The sequence below is a fragment of the Tachysurus vachellii genome, chromosome 7, assembly GCF_030014155.1.
Source record: "Tachysurus vachellii isolate PV-2020 chromosome 7, HZAU_Pvac_v1, whole genome shotgun sequence".
Classification (NCBI taxonomy): domain Eukaryota; kingdom Metazoa; phylum Chordata; class Actinopteri; order Siluriformes; family Bagridae; genus Tachysurus; species Tachysurus vachellii.
In genome coordinates this window covers 12,441,227-12,458,161 of record NC_083466.1, presented here as the reverse complement: position 1 = coordinate 12,458,161, position 16,935 = coordinate 12,441,227, and the positions used below count along the sequence as shown (strand labels likewise).

The following is a 16,935-nucleotide window of genomic DNA, read 5'->3' as shown; positions in this document are numbered from 1 at the left end:
CAGACACACTTATCCAGAATGACTTACATTATCTCGTTTTTACATAACTGAGGGTTAAGGCCCTTGCTCAGGGGTGCAACAGTGTCAACTTGGTGGATATGGGATCGAACTCACAACCTTATAATTGGTAGCCCAACACCTTAACCACTAGGCTACCACATGTCACTAGATTCTGTGAGGAATACATTCATTCATCCACAAGAGCATTAATGAGCTCAGGGACTGATGTTTGGTAAAGAGGCCTGGCATGTAGTTGGAATTCCCTTTTATACCAAAGGTGTTGAATGACCTTGGTGAAACACCAACCATGGCATATCATGATTTTATTTTAATTTTGAGTTTTGTGCATTGTCACACTGTAACACGTTTGCACCCCTTTTAGTTTCAGTGAAAAAGGAAAAAGCTTATTGACACAACATACAGGGACATTCTGTGATTCTGTTCATCATCCTGATCCGGTTTTATCCGGATTTGTATTGATATTGCTCTTTTAACCTCAAAGTGTTTTAATTGACCGATTAATTAAAATATGATTGATTTTACTTCTGATTTATGGATTATTTATTTTCTGATTTATTTGATTGCTTCACTATTATTCTTTTATGACAAATCAGAAATAGGGAGAGGAGGTAATCCGAAAGTCAAGGTCATTCATTTAAAACTGCAGAGCCTGCAACTTCTGAGCTACAATCACTCAGTGGGAGGACATGGGAGGAAAATAAATACAAAGCATGGAAAGAGTTTATGCCAGTATAGCTGACCTTACGTAACCTACAGTGCAATCAGACTGTACTTCCTGGCTTTAATGTAGCACATCACTAGAATAGACTGATAAATTATGATATGGTTTAAAAATAAATCAGGAAGTAAACCTGTCTGGGTAACGCAAAGTGCCTTGCCTTCAGTGGGCCTCAATGGCACATTAATTCACACACATTCATTTTATTAATCATAGTAGAATATTTAAGAATGTTTAAGATATCTTTATGACATCTATCAGCTTCCTTTTTTAAAAGCACATAATAATAAAATGGCCTTAAAACTATTAAACAGCACAATTCCCATGTAACGTAGAGCTTCTATTCAGCCGAGAAGATTTTAAGAAGCCCGTATTTCAGGTGAATTAACAATTTTTATGTCCTCATCGTGATTAAAAGTGATAAAGAAACAGCCATTTCTAAACCCTTCAAGGTCATCTCACGTTTCCATAAAGCTTTCATGAATCATTCAGCAATGTTTAATCCACATTATTCAAAAGATACAAATGTCAAGTAAATTTAAGATAAATTTTTACTAATATGAATGTGAAACTTAATATTACCTGGACAGAGGACAGAAGAGCAGCCTAAACCAAATAACCAGGGTGCTCTTATAAGTCCTTTGGTTGAAGGCAAATTCATTCATTCATACAAAGAACAACAGCATAAAGCAACCTTAACATTTACAAGCACTCCATACATACATTTTAGGCACTGTTTCACACCAACCACCATAACTGAGAGTTTTTTCTTTTCACATATGAGCTGCCAAATTTCCTATGCTTCTTGAAAGATGGAACATCACTATGCCCTCTCTGGCTTTATCCCAAATCTGTATAGTCCAAATGCACACTCAGCATCACTATAGAGAGAGGAAGAGATTTTCCATTCTTCAGTAGTCAGAAAACTGAGTTCTTTTTGGATGAGAGCTCTGCATGGGAGGACTATCGGGTACTGAGTCAGACCAAGCCAAATAAAAGAAAGACGTATAAAGCAAAGATAAAGCATGCCAAGGGCAGAAAAAAGGAATGGCACTGATGAAGTGAGAAGCTAACCAAACCCACTGACACTTAATATTCAATATTTACTGGATGTTTTATAAGTTACTCCTTTGGTAACACACAATGCTTAACGACATACCTATGCTGCTTGTATATAAATGTATATTTACAGCATTGGGTAGAAGTCCTTATCCAGGACAACTTACATTTATACAGCTTAGCAATTGTGGGTTAATTCCATGCTCAGGGGCCCAGCAGTGGCAGCTTGGTAGTCCTGGGATTCAAGCTCATGTCCTTCTGAACAATAGTCCAACACCTTAACCACGACGCTAATTAGGATTACAATGATTATGGTTAAAACACATTTGTTGCATACTACAGCAGTCCACAGGGGGAATTGAGACTGCATAATTATTTAACAAATTTTCTTGCACAAGCCCATATTTCAGCTTCTTTTTTTGCCCTGACGTATTCTTAAAAATGGCTTGGTTGTCCCACATGTGGGACTAAGAATGTTTTTTCATTGAATGGATTGACACGTTCACACAGCGACACCCTTGGAAAAATTGTTCTCACTTCTGGTCAATTTCATGACTCAGGTCACATGACATATATTTATATTGTAGACGTAAAGCCAATAGGTTGTGGGGCAATGTCTGGAACAACAAAAAAATCTATTGGGAGGGGGTGTGGGGGTCCATGTGGCAATTTGTGGGTCTTTCTGGAACAAATGTAGACAATATATCCTGACAGACCTGTGCTCCAGATAACCTAAGCCTAACAAACAGATAAACAGATACTGGGTTGTTATATAACAGAGAAAATCACATAATGTTTGGTACAGAGAATATTTACTTGATATATTATATAGTAATATTGATATATTACTTAATATACTTGACATTTATTTAACATTTATTCAACAATAAATTTTTCATTTAATTATTCAACAGTTTTAAGGGAAATTCTTCAGGACAGTTTCTGGTTTCTCTGTAACACGACAAGCTGCAATATGTGTATATGTGTGTGTATATATATATATATATATATATATATATATATATATATATATATATATATATATATATATATATATATATATATGATGAGAATGATGAAAGTAAAAACAAATAAAGGAAGGAATTACTTTGTATTCCTTCCTTTATTTGTTTTACTTTCATCATTTCCAAAACCCTTGCTGCTTTGTATAAGACAATGGAATATCCGATCAGCTGATCCTTATATCCATGGTGCATAAACTCAAAGCTTGCTCTCTATTTCACACACATAATTGCACACATACCCTTTTACAAAAGAGCCTATTTATACCCAAAGCTGCCATAGGTGGCAATGCCCACCTCTAGCTTCAAATGTAAAATAGCCTTGGCTGGTAGAAAGGCAGAAGTTTGGCAGTCATTCTATGTATAATTCCCACCCTTTCCCTAAGGTAATTACTCTTTAAGAAAAATAACAAGCTTTCTGACAGGACACAGGCTACTTCCAGCTCATTTTCACTTTCGAGAATCAGGCTAAATGCCTCATAAATACACATTATGGTCTCACAAACTCTCACGCGCTTGATGCAGGCTCATCAAGCAGGATTTAGCTTTAATAATTGTGGGATTAGTTTGGGTTTCTTGTCAATGTAAGACATATACACGTAATTGCAGTATCACATTCTCCCTCTTTTATAATATCCTATATTTAATCAATGTTTATGTCCTTGTCTTTGTTCTCATAAAGATTTCGATCCTCAATCTACTGTTACCTTTATAGGCTAATGAGAAGTTTTTACCATCTGGGGTTTTAATTGAAGATTCTGTTATCAAGTCTTACATAAAACATATACTTCAAAATACATCATATAAGGAACAAATAATATGTATTTGGGAGACAGCACACATTTAGACATTTGAGTTGAGTTTACATTTTACAGTTATTTCTGAATGAATGGTCACAATGTAAGTCTATTAGGTGACATTTATGACGTTATGGAGAACAAGTTTATTTGATGAAATCATTTTGATTAGAAAAAAAAAATTAAATGAAAGGGAATCTATAAATTTTAACACGTTGTGGCTGACATACTTAAAATAAAGGTTCTCACACAGATGTTTTATATATCCATACACCTATATGTAATTGCTTTAACTCTTAAAGGCAGAAAAAAAGCACTGAACATAGACATGTCCCATTGTGGTTAATGACTCATGTGAACGTAGACACTCAAGGCTTTAAAACTTATTTCTGCTCAGTGCTTGTTCATAAGCATTTCTAATGTGCATGTGTGATCTACAACCACTAAAATTCTGTGTAAGTTTATTCAAAAAGAGGTAAAAATAACTCCCTAAAAGTGTCCTGACTCATTTTATAATCCGATAAAATAATTAATTTGTTTATACCGATTGAAAATGTATGATAAGTAGATTCTGTTCCGAAACAAAAACAAACAAAAAAACAAAATCCATACACCAAAACGTCCGGATATACAGACAAACAATTTCTTATAAGTTTACTTCTGTGTATATTTAATGGTGTTTATTCTCTGTTGTCTCATGTTTTTAATAATTATGCATTACTTTCTTGCACATATTTTTTAAATAAAGGAATAAATAACAACTAACGTAGACCAAGATCCAGAACTTAAACCCTCACTGAATATACTCAGTTAAGAAAACATAAATAAAAGGTCAAACATCTTTAGAATGTCTTTAGCATGAACCTGTCAATTCCTGAAAGAAGATGACAAAGACGACATGTAAAGGCAGCAACTGAGCAGAACTGTCACACAATAACTGTCCAATGCTTTTACCACATCTTAAAGACTGATCTTCTTGTTTTCCTACTGAGTGACATGAGTGACATGTAAGCACCAGAATTCCTGTAATCACTGCTTTTAAAGTCATTTCAGGGTTGGCGTGATTAATGGTCAACTGGGGAAAAGAATGATGTAAGCCTGTGAAGTGTGATAGCTAAGAAAAAGGTACGACTTTGCGTAATTGAGCCCCTGAACACAGAGCAAAGCTACTGTGCAGCTAGTGGCTTGTGATCAGGGGAACAGTAACAGTGTCATTTATTTTTGACAGGTACTCCGATCCAGAGAGACTTTAAACATGTCTGCTTAAAGACTATCACTATTATTACATACAGTGAAATAAGACGAAATAATTATCCAGACACTTTTCTTCTTCTTTTTTCAATATACATCCAGAGAGTATCCATTCCAGATTTACACACATTACTGTATGTCTTTTGGAGTAAGCACGTGTGCATGAGCCGAAATAGAGATACGATAAAAAAAAATGAAATTAACAAGGGAGAATAAGTAGGCATACATGTCAATTTATCAGCATTAGTAATTTTCCTTATGGCAAAGTTCTTTAATTTCCCAAGTATATGAAAGGTCCCACTGAATTACAAAATCAGTTGTGATAGCTCTGTAGATTTACTGTTCAAAAATCACCAAGTGAAGGTGAACAATTTTTGCAACTTGATTAATTTACTTTGACTAATTTGACTAACATTTTTTCCACATTTAAAAAAAAAATAAAAAAATCCAAAATCCATTTTAAGGGGAATATGACAAACAATAACCCACACAATAAAAACACACAATAACCTGGTTGCAAAGGTATACACAAACTTGAGTTCAGAACAAACCAATCACGTTCAATCTCATGTTTAAAAGTATCATAAATCTGTGATCAATGAAAGGATTCTGATTAACCCCAAATAAAAATCAGCTGTTTCTAAAGGATTTTCTTCACTACAATGCATGCATGGGATCCCACTTGTTGAAAGACACTAATCATGATATAAAATAATTTCTAAAACATTAGCTATAGCATGGAACATCATCAACAAATAGACTAAACAGAGCACCGGAGTAACATCACCAAGAGCAGGATGTTTTTCAAAATTTAGAAAAGAACAAGACAAGATTTTACCAGTGAGGCTGTCAAGAGACCTACAGCAACATTGGAGAAGCTGCATGAGTATCTGATAAATACTGTTTACTCTCTGCATCTCTGAATCTCTCATATGTCTGGGATATAGGGTAGTGTAGCTAGGCTGAAGCATCCAAGTGTAATAAATCACCTCAAATCATGTGGCAAAATGTGTTACGGTCTAATAAGATCGATGTCTGGTATGAAAAAAAAACACTACATCACCATACAGAACACAATACCAATGATACAGCATGGTTGTGGCATGTTTGAAGAAGATTTACCAAATCGATTAACCAAAAGAAGATCAATGGTATTGAATGACCCAGACTCCAGAGTCCAGACCTGAGTCCAGCTAAAAATCTGTGAGATGACCTGACGCAGGCTGTGTACACATGATGCCCTTCAATTTGATGGATCTTGAATGTTTTTTGCAAGAAAGTTTGGGAAACTAAGTGTCAAGACGTGCCATGCTGATAGACTCTTCCCCAAAAAGATTGAGCAGTGAAATAAAATCAAAAGGTGAAACAAAGTGTTCATTTAGGGCCTTTTTTTTCTCTACATATGTCTTATTTGGATTGTATTTCACTTCATTTTTATCTTTCGTAACTGAGAGCAGAAAAACTTCGGACATAATTTATCATGGATTGTTTTTTTACATCACAAAAACCAAACATTTTCACAATAATGTTTGAATCGTTTTTTTCCCCTTCCATTTTCTATTTTTATACAGCTCTTATTATGCTCATGAAGTCAAGTCACATTTAATGTGTACATTTTAAGCAGATATATGTATGCGCTTGAAGTATTAAATAACAAAAAAATAACAGAGAATTCTTTTATCCCTGTGGTTTTGAAAGTGGGATCTGGGTACCCCTAGGCATCCATGCAACATCTGGGGTCCATGAGTTAAAAAAAAATTGGTACAGTAAAAGAAATCGCAACCCTTCTGTGTCAAAGTGACCTTGGACCTAATGTGTCGTTCCGTATAAAAAATAGGAATAATAAAGCTCTATGGCACCAATAAATTTTATGCTCACAAAATAAATCTGCACTAAGGAAATTTATTTTTAAATTTAAAGGAGTCTCTTGCTCCAGAATGTTTCAGAACCTCTTGCTTTATATTAGGGATAAGTTCTGTAAGTAAATAAGTCTATTTAACTCATTGCTCATGTGTTCTTTCCAACAGACTCCCAGTGAAATATTACTTTAAATTTTAACATATACACTTTAGCAATAACTATAGGGTTTGGTCATATAAAATAGATAAAACTTAAAGAGAATGTCTGGAAGCATGTGAAGCAGGTTGTTTTCTTGAGCTCTTAAAAGTGTGAGGTACGGTGTGTGCCAAAGTTAACTGGGCACATGGACAGCCTTGAAAAAAAAAAAAAAAAAAAAGATTCAAGCATGTCTATGTGTGTGTGTGAGAACCAGCTCAAAGAGTCATTGCTTTCGCTTTTCCGCAGTGCCATGTAGCTGGAGCGCATGCAAAGTAGGAAAGCAGATGTTCACACCACAGGAAACATCATTAGCCTCGCAAACATTTGTCCCAACCAGCCATGGAGTCCCTGGTCAGAGCACAACTGTCCCTTTTCAGCACACTCTCTCCTGACTCTCTCTCTACTCTATTATTTGTCACCACATACTGTAATGACGTCTATGATTCGGTGAATCCGCTTCTACAATTACGTGTGTACTAATACTTACAATTTCATATATGATGCATTTCCACCCACTGCCTTCAGCTTTGTTTTTAGCCCTGGCCCATGAGTAATCCAGCTAATCAGGTCTTTCTTCAGTGCATCTCAAGGACATTTTCCTCCTAGTTCCCTCCTCTTCTTTTTACTTCATCTTTTTTTGGATGAGCCTCGAGCCTTGCTCAGTTCACAGATGGGGCAATGAATGCAATCTGGGAGCCATATGACACCCACCTCTTTCTTCTCCTTTCATCATCTTCTTTACTCTTTCACCATAGCTTTTTACAGTTTTCAACTGTCATCCATGAGCACATAATAGGGACATGGAAAAGGGACAAACACAGCACTATTGCCAAGATGGAACAGTAGAAGCACGTTTTACATTCAGTCACGAGAAAAGAACAAGATGTCAGTAGTCGGCACTTTCATATACAGCTTTAATTGACGGTGATTGTCAATGTAAATGTCATAGTAAGAGACTTAAAGAGCTCTAAACTATTTGAAGGTATGAAAGAGCACCAGTCAAAGTGCTCTATTTCAATGTAATGGAGGATACGGTCACCCTAGTCGATGTAACGTGTAGTTAGGTCCTGAAAACTGCTATGTATAATGTTGTTAAGTGTGTATGTATAATAACAAGGGTTAGAAGATCAAATTAAAAGAACATATATTTACACATTGATCCATTTATCATAACATGCAGTCTTCCGGGTCTGATGTCATGAGTAAATCAACAAGTGACTGATGAAAACTGGTTGGTGCTGTTTTTTTTTAAGAATAAATAAATGTTTGGTTACGATGTAAAAGGGTACTGTCTGTTTGTGCTGTGTATTTGATGCAATTTTAAAAATAAAGAATGCTAACTATCATGCTGTCTTTCTGTTCATTTCTTTGTAGTCTGAGCTGTTTAGTCAACCAGTCGGTGCAGGTGAGGTCTAAATGCACAGGTGAACCCTTGCAGGTGGAAAGAGCTTTTCTTTGACCCTCTGTTTTAGTGCCCTCTGCTGGACACTGATCGTCAATGGTCACCTTATATGATAAACAACCCGAAAAGAACAATTAAAGACATTCCAAAAACTTGTGTTTCTTTAACCAGAGTGTTATTCTTGGATTGTTTTTGCTGTTTGATTTGTAACCTGTAAGTCATGGGTTCTATTCCCGAGATGCAATTTTTACTAAAAGTTAGTATGAAGTTCTATGCAAATAAACTAACACAGAACAAGACACAGGGAGAACAAGTGAAACTCCATACAGATAGATATTAGAGCTGTGAGCCCTACGTCCTATTGCGGTGAGGAGGCATAGTTAGTTTTAAGCTATATTTAAATACATTTTTTTTCTTAGACTGTCAACAGACAAAAACAAACAAAGCAAAATCAGCATGCAATAAAAGTGTCCATTCAGTACAAAACAGCCAACAAAAGCAACCTGGTGAGAAATCTTGCTGAAAAGAATTTAATTCAGACATCTTAAGAGTTTAATTCAGACATCTTAATAACTAAAAAGATTTTCCGGCATACTGAATGACACTGAATCTGCTCCATGGCCATCGCACGTTAAACCTCATAATTTTATGCAGCCTAATTTTGAAGGAATGTAATAAATCACTGGTGTTTATCACTAATCTTAGGGTATTAATGGTTGCTATCTAGTATTATATTTTCTGTATTCGAAGCTATATTGAAATTTTATTTGTAGCACCCTTAATCTTTAGTTTTATTCAGATTATTTTAGGTTAAAACTTTAATAGCGCAGTCTGGGGCTGTGACCGTTCCATGACCCTGTCATCTCTTTTTACTCATCTGACACAGGCTTGTGGGAACACACAACACTGCCAGAGCATTTTCACCGCATGCTTCTCTCCAAATAATTAAATCAATAGAAACGATTCTTTTTGACAGAATGTTGATGCTTATTCGTTTCTATTCATATCAAAATCTTCTCACTACGAAGAGGCATTTCTAGAAGTAGGACGTGGGGAAAAATGTAATATTTGTGCAGGGTTAATATTACAGTAGCTAATATTCCTAAACAAAACTGGATTTCAAGTGACTTGCTTCCAGCCTGTTCAGTGCACTATGAAAAGCCTTTGGTTCAGTTTCCAGCAATTTAAACAGCTCAGTTACGTTAAAATGGCTGTCACACTTTGGCATTGTGAATATTGAGAGAGTAAAACATCACAATGGCTAGTACATGTGTGTCTGACTTTGCACAGAGTATCACTTCCTCTTTCAGAATATCTCATCCATAACATTAAAACCGTTGAGAGGTAAAGTGAATAAAATTTTATAAAGATAATAAAAGTAAAATAATAAAAAAAATGAATAAAGATTATCTCTTGTCAAAGTTCTCAAAGTTGTCAAATGTGTAGAAAGATGCAGGAAAAATGGCGCAAGCGACTTTGACATTCTCAAGGATGTGAGTGACTTTGAGACGGGTCATATTGTTATGTCTATAACACTAGCATCTCCAAAGCAGCAGGTCATGTTGGGTTTTCCTGGTATTCACTGGTTAGTACCTACCAAAGGTGACCCAAGGAAGGACACCCAATGCTCACTGACGCATGACGCAGCCTGTCTGTCTGAATTTAATGAACATTACCAGTGATCTTTCCTTCTTTCTCACCTGCAACTCCACACTCATTCCCTGTTAGTTCTGCCTCAACACACACTTGGGTTCGCCCTCTAACACATTTTCAGATCTGCAGAAAGGCCAAGGGATGCCAAGGACATACTCTTTAATTACTCTCTGCTCCAGGAGCACTATGTTTAGCTTAATAATGGTGCAGTTTTCAGCCATGCAACCAGAACAACGTTAAATATCTTTTTGTTCTTGTTTTTGAGGAGAACTTATAACATTAATGTTCAGACAACAGCAAATTGCCTCCTGACCAGCCATCGCTAATAAAACTCAGTGCTCAATGGGTTGTAGCTCCTGAGATGAAATTCTGCTCAGCACAGTTTTAGAAATACATTATTATCACTCACTGTAGCCTTCTTGTCAGCTCTAACCAGCATGCCCATTCTTAGAAAAAGCCTAGAAGCTCAATGACCTGTGCAGTCAACAAAGCATTTCTGTTTTTGGCTGGATGCCTTTTTGTTTCTTTTGTTTCTCACAAAATTCAGCGTAAACACTAAAAGATCAATTTTAACCCTTTAAGAAAGAAATATTGTGGCCCTCTTTACAGTATCGCACTATAATCATGTCATATAATCATGTCTGATCACTAAAATCATGTTATTTAACATAATGATATGTATTCAAATCATTTTATTTGGCATGTCTTAATTCTATTACATTTTTTTTTTTTTTTTTCCCCCCTCTGTGGCACTTCCTTATAGCATGAGGAGAATTTCTGCCACTCTTATCTTTTGTGTTCTTAGACAATAATGACAGTGCCCTTTCCTGTTGGCTGAGAGATGAAAGAGTCTGACAAGCCAACAGGATGTCCAGCATAAAAGACAAGGTAATATTTGTCTGAGAGTTATGTTAAGACTAAGACTAAAAGACAAAAAAAATAAATAAAATAAAATAAAAACACCACTAAGATACTTTTTGTTTTTCGAACCCATAATTGTCTCTGCTTAGTCCTCAGTTATTCATCTAGAATCATATTATTCGGTAATTAGAGTGAAATTAATAGGAAAAGGTAAATAGACAGTGAGCGGTGAGAGTCAGGATATCTGGCCTACTTCATGCTATTCATCAAGAAAACTCCCTAGATAAAGCAATGTCAGCAGAACGGAAATGAAGTTTGAGCAAATTAACCAACGAGGAAACAATGACACAGATTTTCTGTCCAATATCCAACACCAGCTGAGAAAGTCTGCAAGAGCTGTAGCTGGTAAGATAAAACAAACTTGTTAATATACTGCAAAGTTGGCTTCTTCTTCTTCTTCTTCTTTAAAAAAAAAAAGGTTCAATCAGAACAGTAATGTGTCTTCAGTTTGCCGGTCTGGAAGTAGCCTTAATCATTGTATATTGTACATGAGTTTTCTCTAAAGGATCCAGGTAGAACCCCTGTAAAAAAATGATGTAACAAAGACTTCACCCTGAAAATAGTTCCTGGCTAAATGAATGAAATGCATTATATGAATATTATCTATGAGAAGCGCTCCAATCATGACTCATACCTAACTAGCAGGGTTGCCAGGTTTGTGTCTCCCAGCAGGTTTGATAAAGTGTACAATTATGAAGTCTCATAAATATGATCAATTTGTTTGGTGACTGCAAAAGCCATAGACATGATTGACGCCATGCCACGTGGATGTGGACACTGTATTTTCAGTACAGATCACTCATATCAGGACAGAAATGTTTCGCAGGATAAAGGTGATCACTCTGTATTGATATGTAGTAACCATTCTATTACTTTTAAAAGTGAAATTTTGATAGATTACCCAAAAGTTTACCCAAAGGTTACACAGGATTACAATAATTCCAGTTCCAGAACCTAACGAGAGACACATTTGAAACTGGGGATGTGGAGTGAGTGGTTTTTTTGATGGCATGCCGTTCTACAGTAATGTCCATCCATGTATTTACAGTTCTGATTCTAAAGCGTGTGCCTGTAATGTCAAAATGCTTGTTTGCATTGTAATAGTTTTGTTGAGCAGGGATTGGGCACAAGTAAAAAAAAATTGAAAAACTCACACACTTTATCTGCTAGTATAAAGCATTGTGTTGTTTGCATAAATTGCAGGAAACTTGTCTGATAAAGAGACTAAAGAGATAATATGTACTAAAAGGCATGCACACAAAGGTATACACACAAACTTTTGCATTTATGTGAAACTTTATTTCTGTTTTCTCACTGATTGCAAATCATAGATTCTCACTGGGAGATGAGGGTTAAGCTCTAGAGTTACCCCTGCCAGGCAGTATTGAAGTGCATTCCTTCTGATTTTATACACTGCATTTTTGTTACTGACTTATTATGTATTAATTCCATTACGAAGCAATGTTATGTAGTGTTTCCCCAAAGTTGATTCTTTTTTCAATAAGAGTAATTTGCCAATAATTTTTTGTTTTTAATTAAAGCACAATTCGTCATAATTTTTTTTCAATTCATAATCACATTTAATGCAGTGGAACATCTTTAATCCAAGTTAGTTCCTGGTATTACTTTTCTCAATCGCTTGAAATGCGACATGTCATTTTACTAACAAAACACACACAAGTGCGAAGGAATTATTCTGCAGAGGAATTATGTACATCAAAGCATTGGTATTCTTTAATAAACATGCCCTTGCAGAAAGCATCAATGTAAAAGATTATATGTTTTTGTTACACTTTTTAATAAAGTTCAAAATCCTTCGAGCAGATTAACAAAACCTGACCTGTATTTTGACTTGAGGCCTTTACTGTCTGACATTACTGTCAGAACTTCATTTATATGCAACACTTTCAGACCAGTCAGTCCCATAAACAGCAGTGCTGAGATGTCCAGTGTGATCCAAAAAAACAGACATTTGATTCTTTTTCTTGAACGCTGGGTTTTCCTCTTGGTGGTAACATGACCGAGAGATACCTTGCTACAGTTATCTAATATTTACACGGAAGGGATACGACTTTGACTTATTCTGAGCCAGTTCAAGGGTAGCATTCTGAAAAAAAACAACAACCCACTTTTATGCCTGGAAATATAATTGGGGATTATGAAACAATTCAAAAAGACCCTAAACATTGACTTCTTCAGGCAAAAGCCTTCATTAGTCAATTATGTGCTGCATTCATGCAGGAAATGAACCACTCACAATGGCAGGGTCAACAAGGGGGTGGATCACTGGGGGGTGAATCAGCTCGCACCCATCATTATATCAACGAGAACTCAAGAGTCTGTTCATTCTACAGACCAATACCGGAAAAGCAGTGGGTCCTTCAAACACACAGACACACACAGACACTCACACACAGTGCTCAGTATTCCACAATGGCTGCTGATAAAGAAGCATTCTTTTCTCTCTGAAAAAGGAGCAAGGGATTAAATAAAGTGTCAAACAGAGAGTAGCGCGCCCACACAATTTGACAAATGTTGCAGGAAATTTTGTTTTTGAAGTGCCTTGTGGGAGAACCGATTAGGTCACTAAGGCTGAATGTGTTTGTGTGTGAGACAGAAAACAGCAGACGCAGGGAGTGACATCCAATAAAAAATGTGAGAAAGATAAATATAATAATAATAAGGTACACAAGAAAAGAGGATTTAGGGAGCCATGCGATAAATAGAAGCAGGGAAGGTGATACAGATCTCAAGAAAAAAGCTAGCATGAGTGTCTGCATGTAGCTCCAGAGAACAAAAATGGGATATAATACTTCCTGTCACAAAGATGTGACAGATTTATGTAGAATGTAAGAGTATATTCATAGAAGCTTTCCTTATTCCCAGATGTTTTTTTTTCCCTAGTCATAGAATCAACAGTTGGTTTTTATACGATACTGAATTTGGTATTGGTTTGTTTTAGTTGTGAGACATTCAGATAAATCCAGACCCAATTCTAATTACCCTGGAAACATCTGAAGAGCAGACATGTCTGCAAAACATCAAGCAGACATTGTTAGAGTTAACTGTAAAAGTTTTTATGAACTAGGTGACACTCTATTTAAAAAGGATAATAATATCTTCTAATATAGACATGTTGGAAATGTTGGATTCTCACCATCCACTGCACATTAATTTTTAATATTTATAGTTTATAATAAAAAATAGACTAAAGCGGACTCTGTGTGTGTCTGCTTGTCCAAATCATCCTAATACAAGCAATACCAATTCACTCCCTGGATCACATTGGGCCTCATAAATGCTTCATGTTAACTCATCTCCACTGTACTGATAGATATCACGTTTCATCTCTTCACTAAATCCACATTCCTAAAGGCCTCGCTCCTTTTACAACCCCGAGCTGCACATTTCTGTCCCACTTGCTCCCATTTGTGCTTCTCTCTTAGTATTTTATTGAGTGCAGCTTGAAGCGTGAGACGTTCTTCACACACATCATTTATCAATAGTGCCACCCCATTCCTGCAGAGTTGGAGTCCTTTAGGGCCAAAAGACTTAAGATTTTATTTGTGGGTACCTTCCTGAACTCCTGTTCTAATCCATCTCTCTAGGACCTCTTCCCTACAACAGGGAAAATGAAAATAGATAATCATGAAGATAAACAATCTTAATGTAGGCTGTTAACTTCAGTGTGTGCCAACACCAATATAAACGCTGAAGATGTTGATCTCTTTCTGTGGCAGGTGTGGAGGTGCCAAGCCAAGCGTCCCAGACGGGAAGCAGCAGACACGGTGTCGTCCAGTTGTCCAAGTGCATATCATCTTCTAATGAGCTTGACAGATGCTCTTGGCCTTCTAACAGACCGCAAGCCAAACTGTCCCTATGCTGGCATTTACATGTTTATCATTGGTAGAAGTTCATCATCAAATGCTGTACAACATAATCAAGTCTAAAAAATGTTGTCTAGACATGTGTGGTTTCTTAAGAGGCATACCTGTTGTATCATGTATGCTTAAGGAAATGTAGCTTTTTAAAATGTGTTTAACAGTTAAGAGAAAATGAAATTTAGTTTGAAAGCATAATAAAAAATCATAATAAAGGCTGACCTAGACATGAACAGATCAGTGTATTTCTTTAACTCGACTTCCTGTGCAGCCTTTCAGAGTTTGCTGTTTTACACATCTAGCTGTTCAGGGCTTTCTCTGTGTCAAACAACCTGCACAGAGGCTTTCACATCCAGGACGCTGCTGGAGTTGTAGGAGTAGCAGAACAGTTTGGAGATTTTCTGTCTTATCTCAACTGATCATTTATGGATGTGTTATATGGCATGAATAGTTACAAATATACCAAGACAGCACTGAATATCTGCCATAGAATATGCCATGAAAATTACAAGATCAATAAATCTCAAATTGAAATTTACCTTCACTTCAAATTCACCTCACTGAACAGTAGACACCGTCACACTCCAGCTTTGCAGAGATTCTAATGTAGCTTTCGACCCCTAATAAGCAAAGGTGATAGTAGCACGGAAAACTCCCTGAGACAATTTGAGAAAGAAACTTTGAGAGACAACAGAAGCATCCACTCCTGGGAAAAACCAGATAATGAGATTACAAACCCTTACTCTTCTCCAAATGTATGCTACTGTATAATGTTGAACAGTAGTAAGTGAAAATTGAGTATTTGGCTCCTGTGACGTGTATTCACAAGGGTTCCCGTCCCAGTTCCTGGAGTTTTAACAACGTCTTTTAATGTTTAAAATATTTTTACTGCTCTAACACGACCAATCAGCTCATTAGTTTCCTCAGGGGTCTTGGGAGGATGGAAAAAACATGTGCAGGTCAAGACGTACTCGGACCAGAGTTGAGAATATCTACCGTGTTGCCCATGACTGATAACTTAATAGCTGATGAGGCTGAGGCTGATCAGTTAAAGTTTCAGTAGATGTGTTCAAGCAAGAAATACAACACAGCTCTTGCTGATTTTGTTTGCTTTGCCATTCACGCACCAAAAGTGCCTTGAGACACAGAAGTCAGAAGGCATGAAGTGTTTATTTATCAGCTAATAAATGTATCCCAGATGATGAGCACTTGTGTCAAATGCACACAGGATAAACAAAGAGGAATCAAACTTGTATTTGTGTGTATGGAAATAAAACAAACACGGCTGCCCAGAAACCCCAGCTTTTTTCCATTTCCATGGCAAACTCTTTCTGTCATCACTAATTCATTTTTGGCCGGAGGTATCACTAAATGTAACTGTCCTTTAGAAGCTAAATGCACTTAGCTTTACCTTATTAGTGAGGAGATAAGAGTAAGAAGCGCACGCGCGCGTCGCGTGACCTAAAACCAAAAAGCATGCGCCACCGGTGCAAACATCGCTCCTATACAATTATCCTCTAGTTATTTCCTAACAATGACCTGCAATGATCAAATGCATCACTTACCTTAAAGAGCAATAAAGAACATATAAAGAGACGTCCCGCTGACGCGCTCATGCTAGCTGTCAGTTGAATCTGCGCGGGTTGAGCGCACTGCTTCTAATGGACTGTGGAAGCGCGTGGACACTCGAGGCTTTTATTGACTCTCACCGTATTGGTAAAACAGCTTCTGACGACACTACGTTTCATATTTACTTCCCAAATGTAGTGCACGAGGAGCACGTTGTTACTAACTTATGTTTGCATGCCCAGCACAACGGCATTGTGGGGCTCTCCTGCCTACACACTCTTAAAGTAACACTTTGACACAAAAAAGCTTTGACACAACTCTGTTCTGGTCAGGACATGCCACATGGTAAAGAGGTGTTCCGTGCCATGATGCTACCACGCTGTCATCTCTATTTAAACCCTTATCTGTCATTTTTTGGCTCTCTTAGCCTTTAATTCCTGACATGAACTTACAAGAGATGCATATTTCAAACTGCCAACTGACTCATCTCTCTTCACTCCTCAGGGCAGTTGATGAAGAGCAGACTTTTTTCCCCCCCTCAATCAACAGTCGTCTTCCTTCTTTCTAATCTTTAGTTATAGAT

General features: G+C 36.7%; 1 protein-coding gene across 4 annotated transcripts in view; it reads right to left on the bottom strand.

The window, feature by feature from the left end:
* LOC132848553 (ADAMTS-like protein 1) overlaps window positions 1-16,518 on the bottom strand; it is a 102,865-nt gene extending 86,347 nt beyond the window's left edge. Inside the window, exon 1 of one of the 4 annotated variants that reach the window (XR_009648742.1) lies at window positions 16,349-16,506. Coding sequence is in view for 3 of the 4 variants with exons in the window: in XM_060874374.1 (XP_060730357.1) it covers window positions 16,349-16,399 (51 nt within the window). In the remaining variant the exon portion in view is untranslated. Of the gene's footprint in view, window positions 1-16,348 lie in introns of all 4 variants that reach the window. The other 3 variants (XM_060874374.1, XM_060874373.1, XM_060874370.1) reach the window with 3 other exon arrangements.
* Window positions 16,519-16,935: the final 417 nt, after the last annotated feature.